The sequence below is a fragment of the Bombyx mandarina genome, chromosome A1, assembly GCF_030267445.1.
Source record: "Bombyx mandarina strain Sakado chromosome A1, ASM3026744v2".
In the NCBI taxonomy this organism is placed as follows: Eukaryota; Metazoa; Arthropoda; class Insecta; order Lepidoptera; family Bombycidae; genus Bombyx; species Bombyx mandarina.
In genome coordinates, this window is record NC_143234.1 from 2,318,121 (window position 1) to 2,335,106 (window position 16,986).

The 16,986-nt window shown below is 36.5% G+C and overlaps 1 protein-coding gene across 7 annotated transcripts in view; it reads right to left on the reverse strand.

Annotated features, from left to right (window-relative positions):
* The window catches only part of LOC114239569 (zinc finger protein rotund), a 225,790-nt gene that overhangs the window by 47,885 nt on the left and 160,919 nt on the right, over nt 1-16,986 (reverse strand). The window contains exons 1-2 of one of the 7 annotated variants that reach the window (XM_028169827.2): nt 9,817-12,617; nt 7,519-8,052 (exon numbers count right to left, since the gene is read on the reverse strand). The exons of the other annotated variants lie outside the window; for them this stretch is intronic. Coding sequence (XP_028025628.1) covers nt 7,519-7,923 — 405 coding nt within the window. The 5' untranslated portion in view covers nt 7,924-8,052; nt 9,817-12,617. Of the gene's footprint in view, nt 1-7,518; nt 8,053-9,816; nt 12,618-16,986 lie in introns of those variants that run through there. 7 annotated transcript variants of the gene reach the window in all.

Here is a 16,986-nt window from a genome sequence, read left to right on the forward strand (position 1 = left end):
TGTTTTACTTCCTGAGAACCAGAATAATTCCTATCCTTAAGATTAAATTAGACGTGCTTTTACGGTTGACCCGTTATATAAATGTACGAGAATATAAGTATAACAATTTTATATATTTATTTATATACCTAGATATAAATATTTATATATTCTTCTGTGCTTGTGTTTGTCACTGAACTCCTAAACGGCCGGGTCGACTTGAATGAATTTTTGCAGGACAACGTCTGTCGGGTCCGCTAGTATCTATATGCAGCGAGAGGTGAAAGACTATTTGGCTTAAGCGTTTTGCAACATTACAAGGGAGTCATTTAAAGTTTAAAATTTTTTACAAAAAAATTCACGACAAAAAAGCTTCTGCAGCTATTTGAACCGAGGAAACTTTTGAAGTTCAATTGCATACATTGAACTGTTCATGATAATACCAATTAAAACGGACCTTTAATTACATAGAGAAATGTCGAGTATTAAGTGAAATAATGTCGCTTAAGCCCAGTAGCCTTTTACCCTTCGACATCATCATCATCAGCCTATAGCAGTCCACTGCTGGACATAGGCCTCTCCAATTGTTCGCCACTGAGCACGATCCTCGGCTTCTCTCATCCAGTTCCTGCCAGAAGTCGTCGTGGCCTAAAAAGGATAAGACGTCCGGTGTATTCGTATCGAGCGATGCAACGGTGTTCGAATCCCGCAGGCGGGTACCAATTTTTCTAATGAAATACGTACTTAACAAGTAAGTGTTCATGATTGATTTCCACGGTGAAGGAATAACATCGTGTAATAAAAATCAAACCCGCAAAGTTAAAATTTGCGTAATTACTGGTGGTAGGATCTCTTGGGAGTCCGCGCGGGTAGGTACCACCCTGCCTATTTCTGCCGTGAAGCAGTAATGCGTTTCGGTTTGAAGGGTGGGGCAGCTGTCGTAACTATACCTACTTGAGACCTTAGAACTTATATCTCAAGGTGGGTGGCGCATTTACGTTGTAGATGTCTATGGGCTCCAGTCACCACTTAACACCAGGTGGGCTGTGAGCTCGTCTACCCATCTGAGCAATAAAAAAAAAGCCACCTTGCACAGATCATAACTCCACCGAGCCTGAGGGCGTCCTGCACTGCGTTTTCCAGTTCGCGGTCTCCACTCAAGAACGCGTTTACCCCAACGGCTATCGGTTGTCCGGCTAATATGGCCAGCCCATTGCCACTTCAGCTTACTAATTCGCTGTGCTATGTCTATAACTTGGGTTCTCTGTCGGATCCCTTCGACATATATATCTATATATATATAAAAATGAATTGCTGTTCGTTAGTCTCGCTAAAACTCGAGAACGGCTGGACCGATTTGGCTTATTATGGTCTTGACTTATTTGTGGAAGTCCAGGAAGGTTTAAAAGGTAGATAAATATGAAAATGCTCGGAATTATATAAAAACAAACAATTCTGTTTTTTCTTTGGTGTATCCCACGTCGGATGGATTCCTTTTGTTTGTTTTAAGTTTATTTTATACAAAAGTTTAGGTCTTTTATTTATCGATTGAGGCACTACGAAGTCTGCCGGGTCAGTTAGTTAGTCTAGTAAATATTATTTTTTTCGTTCATTATAATTTATTTACGTAACGTACGTATTAAATAACTCGAGGGTGCGTTATCGGTCGACCTTGCGCGGTTTCGTGTGTCTACCGGGTCACAGCCGACTGTTATCAAATTATTGAGTTCGACTCAAATTACCGCGGAAATTGTTAACATTTATTATTATTATTATATATTATCACAATTTAATTTGATTTTTGTTTTGTTTTTTTTCTTAAATTTTTATAATTTACTAGTTTTACTAATTTATACCATATTCTAAGTATGTACACACGTAATTAGCCTTCATTCCCGCAAAGAACCAAAGGGAAACGGGGGTGACTGAAAATCAGCGCTGTTCGATTTATCAACCTTGAACAGCAATAGCTGAGCCACCTCCTTTTGCCTTTTTCTCTTTTTTTTTTCTTTTCTTTTATTTGTATTTCATTTTATTTTCTGTGATGTGAAAGGCAATAAATGATTTTTATTATTTATTATTATTATTATATACAGTCAAAACCGTTTACTGCGACATCGTTTAATACAACATGCCGGTTATAACAACCTAGAACAAAGGTCCCGGCTGAATGCCATATGACCGCCTTATTAAAAATATTGCTTTCTACGACATTGGTAATAACGACATACCTCATAAAACGACCACATTTAACTAATATTTCGGAGAATTAGATCTGTTAGAACGACCGGCTAAGCTGTATTGTAAACAATTTGAATAGGTATCCACATTTGTCTTCAATGGCTTTTAAAATCAGTAAAGAAAACAATAGGATTTATTTTAGTGTAGGGTCTTTTCTAATTCTTAGAAACAAAACACGTGCATGCGGTAGTCAAAGCCCGCTTCTTCATATCTCTTCAGTTAGTTTGTTACTTATCTATACAAAAGACGCACCAAAACTTTGTGGAGTTATTCGTGAAACTTTCAAAATGTTGCAAAGAAAAAGAAAACAAATTAATATTGAAGAAAAATCGCGTATTATGTAAATATATTTTTCCAATAATTCCCTATCGATTTGTTTGTACTTGCACGATACACATTAAACATCACCGGTTGTTACGACTATCGGTTTTTACGACTGAATATGAGCAGTCCCTTCGATGTCGTTATAACAGATTTTGACTGTATTATTATTAATTGCGTTATTTTTTTTTATTTACAATCACATATTATGTGTATTGATTAATTAACTATGTAACCTGCTGTTTTATTGCAATTTTAATATTTGTTTTGTAATTTGTGTATGTAGAGACAGCGTAAATAAGTACAAAGAGCTTGTGTACGTAAGTTTTTGTTGCGTTTTCTAGACATACTATAATACCACCCATCTGACGGTGAGTGGTTACCGTCGTTAGATACATCAGAAATGGCAGGAGTGCTCAGCTGTTTACTAATGATTGCACTCCGCAATCCTCGTTTGAAGAAGGACAAAGCACAAAGCCATAAAACATATTCTATGTTAATTATTCAGTTTATATAATTAATTACGTAATTTTAGCCACTTAAGTCAAAAAAAAAAAAAAAAATTACAGCTCATCATTTGGCATAAAAACGCGTACTCGACATTTTCAATTCGGGACGTATCTACCTAGTAGCTACACATTTTAAAATCTTATCGTGTAAAAATAAATATTTAGACAAGCATGTCTTCTGCAATACGAATTACTCATCGGTGTACCTACGTGAGAATTTGCAATAATTTTTGTAAAGCACGGTTCTATTCCAGAAACTGTAGTGGTACGCTTTTTTTAGTAAGGAAAGATTACTGATGGCTCGAAGTCCTTTCCAGTTTCACCAGGACAGGTGGGCGAGCAAAGGCTCAGCCGGGAGGGTTGGGATTTGCTAACCGAGAGCCTCCGAAGGAGATCTTACAGCTCAAATGCTCTCAATGCTCTGAAATTGCGACACGTTTCACTATTCAGTAAGATACGCTTAGCTCGCGTTTGTTAAGATAACACTTTAATTTTTAAATTTTTGCTCTCGCAGACGCATTTAAATAATAATAAATATCATTTAATTCAGACCATTATAAGTCCATATGTTTTCAGTAGAGCAATACTTATAAGTTAAACTTTTACGGTTTTACGCGCTTTTATTGTGTCCATTTTACGGCGACGGTTTCAAATATTTTACAGCTCTTTTGGACGCGAACGACCAAAGATTTGATTACTAACGTCATTAGCACGAACTAGAAATGTTAAAAATTGTAAAATTAATTACGTAATTAATTCTTCGAAACATTTTTTTACGATTTTTTTTATTTTTTTTCGAAAAACCATTTTTTTTCCCTACCTAAGCTGATAGCCTTGAGAGGCTATATCAGCGTAACCTTAACTAGTAGGTGAGCTCACGGGGCTCAAACCGGAGTGTTGCTAACACTTACCCTAGCAAAAGCAGTGCTTCGCAGAATTTACCACCGGATCGGAAACACGACCCACTGAGAAGATCCGGCGAGAAACTCAGTGGGCTGTGCCTATGGGTTAATTTGCTCGTCGAGCCCTTCGTCGCAGGCGACGGGTTCGACGAGGGCGGTGACCGGTGCTTGTGGAGCCTAAAAGCACCGCTAATGGATCAGGAGGATTCCGTCTACTGGATCGGGTATGTAGTTTCCAGCGGCCACGACAAGAGGGTTAACTCCTTAGACAGGTTACGGTTCGTACGACGAATCAAAATAATGTATGTTTTAGACTTTAAGGTCTTTTAAAAAATAGATTTATTCTTAGTATCTGCGGATTCGTCATTTCCAGTCTACTAGACATTCCATTACTATGTAAATCGAAGAGAAAAATCGTCATTATTAATTCAGTGCGCCGCGTAGGACACCGGTGACCTACACTGCAGTCAACGTGTTAAACAAAATTTTACTGGTAGTGAGTGCAATGTTAATAAACACTTTAAGTTAGTTTCTCGATGAGCACGGATGTGCCTTGACGGCCAAGGTTGAACAACGCGCGGGTCAAGTAAAGGTTACACGGGACAAACTATTGTGTGTGTAACGATGGTTTTTTTTTCTTCATTTCAGCATCATTAAAGAAGCGAAGGATTAATGATTTCGGAATCCCGCCGTTGATGCGATGAGTCTCTTAATGATACGTTTTTTCCACTTTTCATTGTTGAACTAAAGTTGTTTTTTACACGCTTTATATTAAGCTTCACTTCTATGTATGTTTGTATGTTTGTAACGGACTCCTTTAGACGTGATTTTCACCCACTTCAAGCGGCCAGATTTCATTCAAACTTTGTAGATTTATCGAGGACCGATGACAATACACTAATTTGATAAGATTATTCCATCATTCAATTTTCAAAATAAGATTTTTGCCAATTTATATAATTTTTATCTATAGTCGATAAGGCAGGAATTAATGTTAAAGTACTTAATAGTTTTAAAAATACGCTTTCATAGAAAAAATAACCAAAAAATGAAAAATAAATGACAGTTTTTTGAAAAAACTAAAGAACACGCTTTATGTAAAATTCAACTAAAAAATTGAAAATAAATTTTAATAACACTAAGTATTTACATTTACACTTTAACACTATTTTCAATTTAAATTTATTAAAATTTATTTTATATAAAGCGTGTTTTTTAGTTTTTTCAAACTATTTTTTTTTATTAACTCATACTTACAGGCGAGCCGTGCGCTAACACTGTCAGTAGATTGTTTATGAAAAGCTGCAAATATAAATACTGTACAAATGCTACAGTGGTTTTTTTTTATTTCATTTTTTTATTGCTTAGATAGACGAGCTCACAACCCATCTAGTGTCAGGTGGTTACAGTAGTCTATAGACATTTGCAACGTAAATGCCGCCACCCACCTTCAGATATGAGTTTTAAGATCTGAGAGTCACAACGGCTGCCCCACCCTTCAAACTGAAACGCATTACTCAGAAATAGGTAGGGTGGTTGGTACCCACCCGTGTGGACTCACAAGAGGTCCCTACCACCAGTAAATATGCAAATTATAATTTTGCGAATTGATTTTTATTTAACGATGTTATTCCTTCACCGTGGAAGTCAATAGTGAACATTTGTTAAGTACGTATTTCATTAGAAAAATTGGCACAAGCCTGCGGGATATGAATGCACCGGACGTCTTATCCTTTAGGCCACGACGACTTCAATTTCGACTTCTAAGTGTACAATGTTCATAACAATAAACAAAGAGAATAATTAATAATAGCAGACCAATTTTAAAGCAGCAATATTACATGACTTAGTCCTTAACATAACGAGTTTAGTTACAAGACAGAAATGCGAAAGAATAAATAATAATTTAAAAAAACTAACGAAATACGCTTTTATAGAAAATCGAAATAAAATATAGAAAATAAATTTTAATGAATTTGACTTAAAAATAGTGTAAGAAAAAATTATTGTATTTTAAAAAAGCGTGGGGTGCATTTTTTCTAAAATTTAAAATTTAAAAATTCAGTTTCTATTTTTAGTTGGATTTTCTATAAAATTGTATTTTGTTAGTTTTTTTAAACTATTATAAATTATTTTTCAGTTTTTAGTTGACTTTAATTTTTTTTTAATATTGAATTGTCATCGGTCCTTAATAAGTAGGTATAGGTACCAAATTTTGAGTTAATCCGATGTTTTGAAGGGGTCAAAATCATGTTCAAAGATTCCGTTACATACAGACGTCTGAAGCTAATAAAACCGTATTTAAAAATCGCTATGCAGTGAAGGATATTTTTAATTATATAAATGTAGGTATATACTTTTTTTTAAAACAATTATCTCGATTAAAATTCAACTATGTGTTTATAGCAGGAAGGTTTGATTTGTTGACACGTTATAATTTTACAGTCAAATATTAAGAGTTATTTTGGTAATACATATTATATAACACAAACAACAAGGAAGCATAGAAAAATACGCAAACTGGGGGCAGAAGTCAATCAAAAATCGACCTTAATGATACAATGTGGATTAACAAAAAGTGTAATACGAAAAAGGGCTTTAAGCTTGGTTGAAATTGCGATTAAAATCGTGTGTACAACACGCGATTGACCGCAACACACGAATCTTGAACTTGACTGTGTAAACACGAGATACGGGCCTAGTTATAAAATTTACGTTCGATAATTTCGATCGAAAACCGGAGCAACAGGCCCGTTCGAGTTCAAGAAAAATGCTTTTTATTTCGTTAGACTTAAATTCGTATTTCAGAATTTCGCCTTTCAAGTTACGACCTTTTACTTTCGAGCGCGTGCGTTTGTAAATGGAATATGTTGTAATAATGTTCACGAATGTGCTTCGAGTTCTTATAAGACTTCGAAATAGTTTCTGATTGCGATTTTTGTTTATGAAAATAACATTGTAACAAGCATTTTTACGAGTAAATATAATATAACAAATACAGCTATTTTGACTTATGCCTTAATACATATGGGGTGCCAGATTAATATTAGGCGATTTTTTTTTCCTACCAAGCTGATGGTCTAGAGAGACCATATCAGCGTAACTTTAACTAGTAGGTGAGCTCACGGGGCTCAAACCTGACGATGTTGCTAACACGAACCCTAGCAAGAGACGTGCTTCGCAGAATCTACCACCGGATCGGAAACGCGACCCACTGAGGAGATCCGGCGAGAAACTCAGTGGACTCCCTGTCGGTAATCTTCTAAGGAATATATACATCTCTCTTATAGGAATAAAATACGGGTCGTTCAGCGTTACGTTACAAATAGCGCTATCCTTTTCTCACGCAACTTCAACTGTGAGAATCATCTCGAAGATTAATCGCTTCGAACGCGGAACAAACTCGCATCGTGATTTTTATAATGATCATAACGTACATGATCCTTGAACTGACGAATTAAGCAGCGTCACGTCAAATTCCGACACTTCCGAAGTGCCAAGGACGATTTAATGATTGATTCAATTTGAATGTATTCGAAAAAAAAAAAACATTGAAACACTCCTACCTTTTCTTCTTGAATGTTCTGCCCTCCGTTCTCTGATAGGGGAGTCGAAGGCGCGCTGTAACCCTTGGGGCCGTCGTCTTGTGACGTCAGCTGTCTGTGGGAGTCGTTCTCTTGTTCGTTGTGCGACCTCATATCCTGCAAGCCGCTCTTAAATTCGCTCAACCTCAAAACCGAAGGCTTAATCTCCGGCATCTCATCAGGATGTTCGTACCGTCTCAAGTCCGCTAGATTCGTTGCTAGATGCCTGTGGTGGTCTAAAGGCGTTGGCACTATTGATCTTAGGTGCTCTATGCTTCTATGTATATGGGAATAATTGTCTACTGGTATTTCAGCCATCAACGGGGAATTGTGGTAGTCAAGGCCACCACCGTCCGGCCTGTAATCGATGGTCCTTCCTTCCATCATCTTGTCTAATTTATTTCTATCTAAATTTGTATATAAAATTTGGCACTATCTTTACAAAAATATGTCTTATTCGATTTTGCGTTTGCTTTACGTCATGGAATTGTTTCGAGATCTTCCGTTTTCATTGGGCTGAAACAATTTTAGAACATTTTACAAACACATCACCTCGGATTTTTTCATCCGAAATGCTGTTTTAAAATAAGGACGCCGGCAATGTCCAACGAAAATTTCAATTCAACATTCTTATAAGCCTTAATGATGTTCGAAAATCGAATTTGAATGGAACGTATCTATTTTTGAACTAGATTTATCGTGTTAAAAAAAAAACATGGCGGTTTTTATCTTGGCGGGCAGGTGACGAGTCGTCGCGTAGGTTGTGTCAACGATCTAGCCCACATGCCGGATCGAATAAGGCTTCGATAATCGCAATGGTAAGTACCTAACAATCGTGCTAACATTTACGAACATTATATACATTAAATCTTACTTTAAATCAGCTGCAAATTTTTTATAATAAAAAGATTTAATCCTGTATCGTTTATATATAGTTTCGCTTTTCATTGGTTTTTAAATTAGAACTACAATTTTTAGGTTATCAATTTTAAGAACCAATCGCAGATCAAGCCAGTACTATTGTTAAGGATCACCATTATTTTTCCTTCGGTCATATTCAACGAATACTTTTGAATTTTATTCACCTGTGCTAAGACCGATGAATGTCAAAGACGTAATTACATGTACCTATGTATACAGAATCAGCCAAATTACATTTGCGGGTACAGGTTATATGTGCATAACGATTTTGCACTTTATCTCAGGGCAATAAGTAGTACGTTTTAATTATATCACCGTAGTATTGTTACAATGTCGAGGGCCCCTTTGTTGATTGACTACGATCCGTAATGATTACTAGTTCGTTCAGACTTAATATTTTAAAGATAATTAACTATATAGGGTTCGTTATGTCGTTTTTTTTTTAAATATAAATTATCGTAAATTGTTTTGAACGCATCATTTTTATTACTTAATTTAAATTAAGAATTTACAGAGATTAATTGATGAATTAATTATACTCTTCAAAGTTAAATCTGAATTTTAAGTGTACTAAAGTTTCCTACAGCGTGGTGAGTGAACCGTAGTCTACAAGGTCACGAATTCTACTTATCTCACAAGTACTCAACGTACGTATTTAAAATTTTATTATAAACAAGAAACTCATTCCATTTCCTTATTTATTTTCGATGTACAATATTTGAAAATTATGTTTTTAAATTTTCATTTTTTTTTTCTTTTCGTTTCTAATAATTTAAAAAAAATCACCTCAACGTTTAAGCGTTGTTAAATGTAAGCGGGTAGTTATAATTTTAGCTTAAGCAGCCGGTGACAGGTGTAGTTGGAGTTTAATTATGCAAAAAATACTTGTATAGCATCCTCCTTGGTAACATAACAAAACCAGTCTTTGCGATGCAATTTGAAATTTTAAATAATAAAAAAATGAATTAGTACGTTGACAGCATTTCGGACGAAAATAATATGTATATAAAGATCGTCATTTATTTACTAAATATGAAAGCGAGCGAGTTGTGTTTTGTTTAAACAAAAAAAAAACATTGTTTGACGACAAAGGCACAGTAAAACAACTCGTAAAGTTAATTCGAACGTAACATTACGTGCATAGTCCGAAAATATTTCCGTATTTATAGTCCGTGCGTTGTTCAAGGTCACGTTTGACAGTCGGTGGCTTAGGCGCTCGCAATTACAACATCCACCTCAACGGGAGGGCTGTTACGTAAAAGTCCTCTCCCCTGAGGGAGGGCCACCCCTCTCACCCATAAAACACAGCAAGCTCGCTTTCATTTATTAAAAAAAAATGTAAAATAAAATCTGACGTACCTGTCACTATCCGAAAACCTTCACAATCACCAACTTATATTATCACAGTTTGTTCCTATTATAATGTCACTAAAATATATATCACATAATAAGGTAACACTAACGTCACAACACGTCCGAAAGGCAACAGTCCGGGGCTTTAAACCCAAAATTACTGAAAAAATCCACGTGTTCCTCGAAAATAAACATTTAAAAAAAATCTCGGCCCAAGAAAAAAGGCGAGTCGTGCTCTTGACCCTGCGGTAAAATTATGAATGCCAAACGTCGTTACTAGGATCCAAATTACCAGATTTTTTGTGCTCAATATTTTAGTGTGCTATATAAAATTATAGTTGTGGATAATCTACACGTGATGGAGCGTTTTGTCCCTCTCGCACCAGGGGATTCGCGTGTGCACTGGCTGCAGTAGCGTTAGCGAGGAGTCCTCAAGACGACATGTGGTCGCTACGAGCCGGCCTCTCCAGACGCTGACTCGTTCGTGTAGGAGAAGTGTGCGCTACGAGCAACTAGCGCCCGATCTCATCACAAAAATGCAATACAAAACGCCCGCTCGCCCGCCTTTAGACCGACGCGGCAAAAACAAGACTGAAATTCAGATCTATAGTAGAAAAAGCGAACTACACCGCGCGAGGGGTACACTAACACATAAAAACGAAAAAAATCACACGGACGCAAACATTAACAGCGGAGCTTAAAAAATGGAGAGGGGGAACAGTTTGCATCGCACTGTCTGCTAGTGGCCTCTCGCTCCGACGGCGTGAGGCCGCACGCACACAGCCGAGCGGTGGCTAAGCGAAAAAAATGTGTACACATTTTTTTATTATTCACGATTTTTATGTGTGTAAGTGGGCTGGGTGCGAGGGGGATGGTAGAGGTCGGGACGCATACCGGGCTGTAGGGGAAGCGAGACGGTGCGCTTCGCCACGTGCTTGTCCCTCGGCATTAAATAATAATTAAAATGGCTACAAGACCGCCGATACGAGATACTGTTCGGTAGACGATTTTTTGGCCGAGCTTTTGCCTTTTTTGCTGAGCTTTTTGCGGAATCGACGAAAACGAGGTAAGGCTACTAAGGTAAAACGATATCGGAGTATCTCGCCGAAAAAATTATCGCGGCCCGATTGACACATAATGAACGAAATACGCGCAGAAAAAGTCGCGCCGGGGAAAAAATCCAAGGACGCCGAGCGCGAAAAGAAGTTATTGATTAAAACGGGGCTGTCATTGACCAGACGTAAATGAGGGTGTTTAATTGTATGCAGCCCTGGTTCCGGCAGGAATCGATCAGCGCGCCTTGACTACATTGATGACTTAAAGAGCGCGTTGCTTTATCTGAGCCGTAACTTAGTAATAGCTTTAGCGTTAAAAGGTCCTAACTAGCAGTGTCCAACGTTAACGAAGGGTCCGCAAATGACAATGGAGTTGGCGATTATAATAATATGCATACAGAATGACGGCACAATGCGGGGTTTAAGAGCAGATGCTGCGTTGCAACCCAATGGTCAAGTTTTCAAGGGGTGGTATTTCAATAAGTAGATTCTTTAATCGGCGATAAATGCTAAATATTTTTTTTAAATATAGAAACAAAATTATTTAGGTGTGAAAAACGAAAATTTTTTAAATCAAAATTTGATGTTTCGATATTTTATCTGTGGCAAAAGAGTAATAATTTAGGTGGCTAACAAAATATCCCGCCAAAATATTTGACCTTTCGTTGACTATTCTTACTCAGTTATTAATTTTTTATGTGAGTTCTCAAGACTAGTAGTGACCACGGCAACTAAATCAATATTATATTCTTAACGGCCCAGTTCGGCTAATATTTCTATTAAAATGACAAACTAAGGAGTCTGTTTATTATAACTTGTCGTACCAACATATTTGTATCTGATAATTCATCTCTAAAGTTAAAACAATAAAAAACCCGAAGATTAAATTGCCCATAGATACAAAGGACTGTATTGTCTTCGACTAGGTCACACAAAGACGCTTGTAAAAGCCTACAAATAATGTATTTTTAAGAATACTTTTCGGTGTGTCCTAGTAATCTGTGCTTTATAAATAGGGCCCAATAATGTAACAAAGGTTTTATTGGTATGCTGTTTTTTTTAAACCTGTAAAACACTTTCGATTTTCTTCAACCAAGTTTTTGTGTATTTATTATTAATGATTGACGCGCTTGAGTTTTTCCATTCCTATTCATTTAGCCTTAAAATATTCATTGTAATCTTAATGTATTATTAATTAGGAAAAATACGCTAAAATTGTATGTTTGAAAGACACTATTTTTTTCTCGATTTAAATATTTATAAAAAATGATTATGTAAGTACTTTGTGTCTTGTATTTGTGTTCTTTTAAAAAAAATTGAATCCAATTTTATTGTATGCTCCTTTTTGTGATAAGACAAAATCGTTTTTTTTTCACTCGAATCCTAAGCAAGGGGTTGAGTACAATCGGCTGAGATGTTTTTTTTTAGAATCAATTCACCTGTGGTTACGGAAGCAGGATGTTGATCTCATCTGAATGATTTTTTTTCTTGTATTATTTATATTATCTCTAACATATCTTAGCAAGTGTTTTGTGTGTGAGTACAAGTACTTATTTCCATATTGTTTGTTTTTTCTATGCAATCTGTCGACGAATGATCTTAGAAATAATAATTTAATATTATTATGTGACCCTTTTTCTAGGATTATTTTACCTTTATAATTTAAAAGATTTTTCGGTTGTATTTATCACGCTTTTTGATAGTTTAAAGATATCGCGTATAAAGATCTAAAAATATATCCTGGAATCTGATCGCAACGCCACCTGCAGATTCGAATAATTATAAATCCAAACTATCCAGGGACTCATTGAAACATTCACAAAAAAAAAACACCCGGCCATAGATAATTAATTAAATTTTGACGCAATATTATTTGCACTTACAAGAGATATATTAAAAAATAAATAAATTTGTCGCTGCTTTTCTGTGGTTGTCTCTGATATTAATTTTCTCTATTTGAATTGGATTTTTTAATACTTCATAAGTTTCAATTTTTTGTGTGGAACCCTAATACAATAATTATATAAAAAAAAAAAGCCTGAGTTCTCTATGTAACATTGGCTATAGTAGTAGCTATTAGTATGCTGATACAAACATAAATTTTAGTTTTATCAGGCCAGAGATTTTTACACAGAAAGTTTCTTCAATAATTAGCAGTATGTTCATCTTAGTTCCTTAGTGTGTGCTCAGTGCGAGTTTTAAACGTTCTCGATAGCGTAAAAGTTAACTCAAATTTATATGCAGTTGGAACAGCGCCCCTAGCGGCAAACGTAGGCAAACGTTCCAACTTCATACAAATTCGAGTTAACTTTTACGCTATCGAGAGCGTTAACAAACTCGCACTAAGAACACGAGTTTATAAGTTGAATATATTGTAGTGTCGGGCATGCCGCTTGAGCGTGTTCTTCATGTTGGTTCTGTATATTTTTATAGTAAGAAAATTTAATCTTATAAAATTAATACTAGTGTGTGTTTCTTGTTCGTAATCAGTGCAATCGCCCGCACTCAATCTTACTAACGAATATCATGTTTTTGTAACAACACAGGGGTTGCGAGTAGTCGTTGGTTTCAAAAAAAAAAACCCCACAGATATCAAGTTCAAAGCTATCATTAATTTTAGACAGCCTTAAACTAGAACTCTTAGCGTTTTATGCGCATATTACGTATGCATCTAATGATCAGGTCACTCTATCGAATCGTGCTAGCGAACGTGATGGAATATAGATGCATATCTAATTCAGTGGATTCTTATATAACATTATTTGATTCAATAAATTCCTTTAATAATTTCAAGCGTTCTTTAGCAATCAAATACGGGCGATGCATATTACTTACGCATAGGTATATAGATACACGCTATTTAGCGGCTACTACACAATTTATATTACATTTTGCGATCACATATGCGAATGATATCCCTACATATTATCCGTTATTTTGCCTTAAAGCTTTTTTTCCTTTGAATATATGTGTGTCTCATAGATTTAAAATAGGTATTCGGATTTTGGTAGCGGTGTTCTTCGACATCCATATAAAAATAGTGGTGCTAGGTAACATTCAAAAATAAAAAAAAAAACAAAGTTAATTAAATAGTTTTAAAAACAATTCCCTTCGTCACCATAACTTGCTAAAAAAAAAACTTTCAATAATTATTATTTATATTTAAGTCTGAACAAACGTCCAGGAATGCTTCACAATAATAATTCATATTCACCTTGAAAAAAGAATATTATTACAACGTCTAATTTCTACGTGTTCCATCATTACAGAACCTGTATTTTGGTAGCCCGCCATTTTGGTCTACTCAATCTATGGCTCATCATTATAATGACAGTGCCGCGTCGAGTTCTCGACGCTAATTCCTCTGCAGCGTACATCGATGGTGTAGAAGCTAGCTGTTTTTCGAGTGTTGAAACAGAAGCGGCATTGCACGCTGTTTGAATTGGATATACAAAAAAAGAGGCGGGATGTGAGTATTTCGTGGTGGACGGCAACGCGCGTGCATGTGCCCAGTCATCCATCACGCAAATGTATAAACCGGATTTGAGGTAAAACAAGTTGAGAGACTAAGATCTTTTTTTTTTTTCTCCAAATTGTATCTGCATTACGTGTGATAAGATGAAGCCGTTCGAAATTTATTAAATGATTTACGATTCGCATCATTCGTTTGCATGCTTTTTTTTATTGCTTAGATGGATGGACGAGCTTACAGCCCACCTGGTTTTAAGTGGTTACTGGAGCCCATATACATCTACGACGTAAATACGCCACCCACCTTGAGATCAGTTCTAAGGTCTCAGTATAGTTAAAACGGCTGCCCCGCCCTTCAAACCGAAACGCATTACTGATTCACGGCAGAAATAGGCAGGGTGGTTGTACCTACCCGCGCGGACTCACAAGAGGTCCTACCACCAGTAAAAGATGAAAAAAAGTTTTGATGGTGGCTCGGTTTTTTGAAACTGCTTCGATGTCTTTTTCAAGCGGGGAGAGAAGGGGTCCCTCTTTATCTACGTGTGTCTTCCCGGATTTTAATAGTATTAACGTTCTGCCATTAGACTCTGGTTTTTGGTCAGCTGGTAAATATTACAAATCTGTTTTAAGACTCCCGTCACCAAACAACTATCGTTTCTATATTTGCTTGGTACTAAAAATGGAAGATATCGTACTAAAGACAGTATTTGTCCGGAACGTTGGTAAAAGTTAAAGAAATCACAGTGAATTGTGTTTTAGGAATGATATTTTCGTTGTCACGCAATGTAACACAATTACGAATTAACGGGCGCGGGGGTCAATGCTTTCGAATCACCAGAGGCACGTCTGTGTAGCTTTGTATTGCGTGATCGCCGAAGTCGATATTTTTCGAAATTCCCATTGCGACACACAAGGATGTCTAAATAATAATATTATTAAGTATATCAAGTGAACATGATTTTCGAGTTATCTATATATTAATACGTGAAGCAAAAACTTTCTACTTTTTACGAAAATTGGCGCGGACGGAGCAGTATGAAATTTCCCACACTTATAGAGAATATAGAGAAGGAGTGCAGAAAGCTCATATTTTCTTTAAATTTTGCATAAAAAATACGATAAATCAATAAAAAAAAACATTACACACACTACCCTGTATTTGACATACACACGCATGCATACTATTTGTTTATTGTCAAACTTTTTTTATTGCTTATAGTCTGTGGTCAAATTGAGAATAGATTAAATATTGTTTGTCTTTATTAATATTTGCCTAAAGTTTAGTCTTGGCGAAATCTGTGATTCTAGAATTTGACAATAGAATCATAATAATGTTCAAACTAGTAACTTAAACATTTCAATTAATTATAGTCGAATTTCGACTACTGCGGGACCACTAACTAGTTTTAATTAAAATTCTTATTACCGTTTCTCTGTACATTTTGCGTTGTCCGGATCAGCTCTTGTCTGTATAATGCATGTGTATTTGCGCTCGCTTCTGTTGAAATTTGCGTGAAACATAAAATAAAAATTACCATTTAATTAACATTCATGTTTAGCATATTGCAAGATTAGAATATATTGACTTCCTTGGAATTCAGAGAAAGACCGCGAAATAAAATAATTAATACTATAATATTTTTTGATATAATATAATACAGTCCTCGCGACTGATCGAACTGCACTCTTTTTTTTGTGCCTAAGCTGATGGTCTTTTTATGATTGAAAGATTACTGGTGGCCCGGAGGCCTTTCCAGCTTCACCAGGACAGGTGAGCGAGCGAAGGCTCAGCCAGGAGGGGTGGGATTTGCTAACAACTGACCGAACGCCTCCGAAGGAGACCTAACAAGTACCATCATCGGCAAGCAGATGGTCTAGAGGTGGTCAGCGTGACCGGGTTGGTAGGTGACCTCACGGGGCTCAAACCTTATGACGTTGTTGCTAACACGAACCCTAGCAAGAGCAGTGCTTCGCAGAATCTACCACCGGATCGGAAACGCGACCCACTGAGAAGATCCGGCGAGAAACTTGCACAGTTTTATTACACGATACGCGGAAGAGCTCACATCTGGTGTTAAGTGGTTACCGGAGCCCATAGATCTTCCCATGAGGTTGCCCATTATTTAAGTCGTTACGCATGTTTTAGCTACAGAAATAGGCAAGATAGTAAAGTATAGATAGGACTTTCAGCATGTTCACGTCTAACTTCAAGATGACTTGACAATCAATGTTCACGATAGACTTCCACGGTGAAGGAATAACATCGTGTAATAAAAATCAAACCAGCAAAAATTATAATTTGCGTAATTACTGGTGGTAGGACCTCTTGTGAGTCCGCGCGGGTAGGTACCACCACCCTGCCTATTTCAGTCGTGAAGCAGTAATACTTTTCGGTTTGAAGGGTAGGGCAGCCGTTGTATCTATACTGAGACCTTAGAACTTATATCTCAAGGTGGATGGCGCAATTACGTTGTAGATGTCCATGGGCTCCAGTAACCACTTAACACCAGGTGGACTGTGAGCTCGTCCACCCATCTAAGCAATAAGAAAAGAGCTCGTCCACCCATCTAAGCAATAAAAAAAAGCTCTGTTGACCATATTCGATGACCTTGAAAAGAAACAGCTTAAAACATAACAAATACGAAGTAGC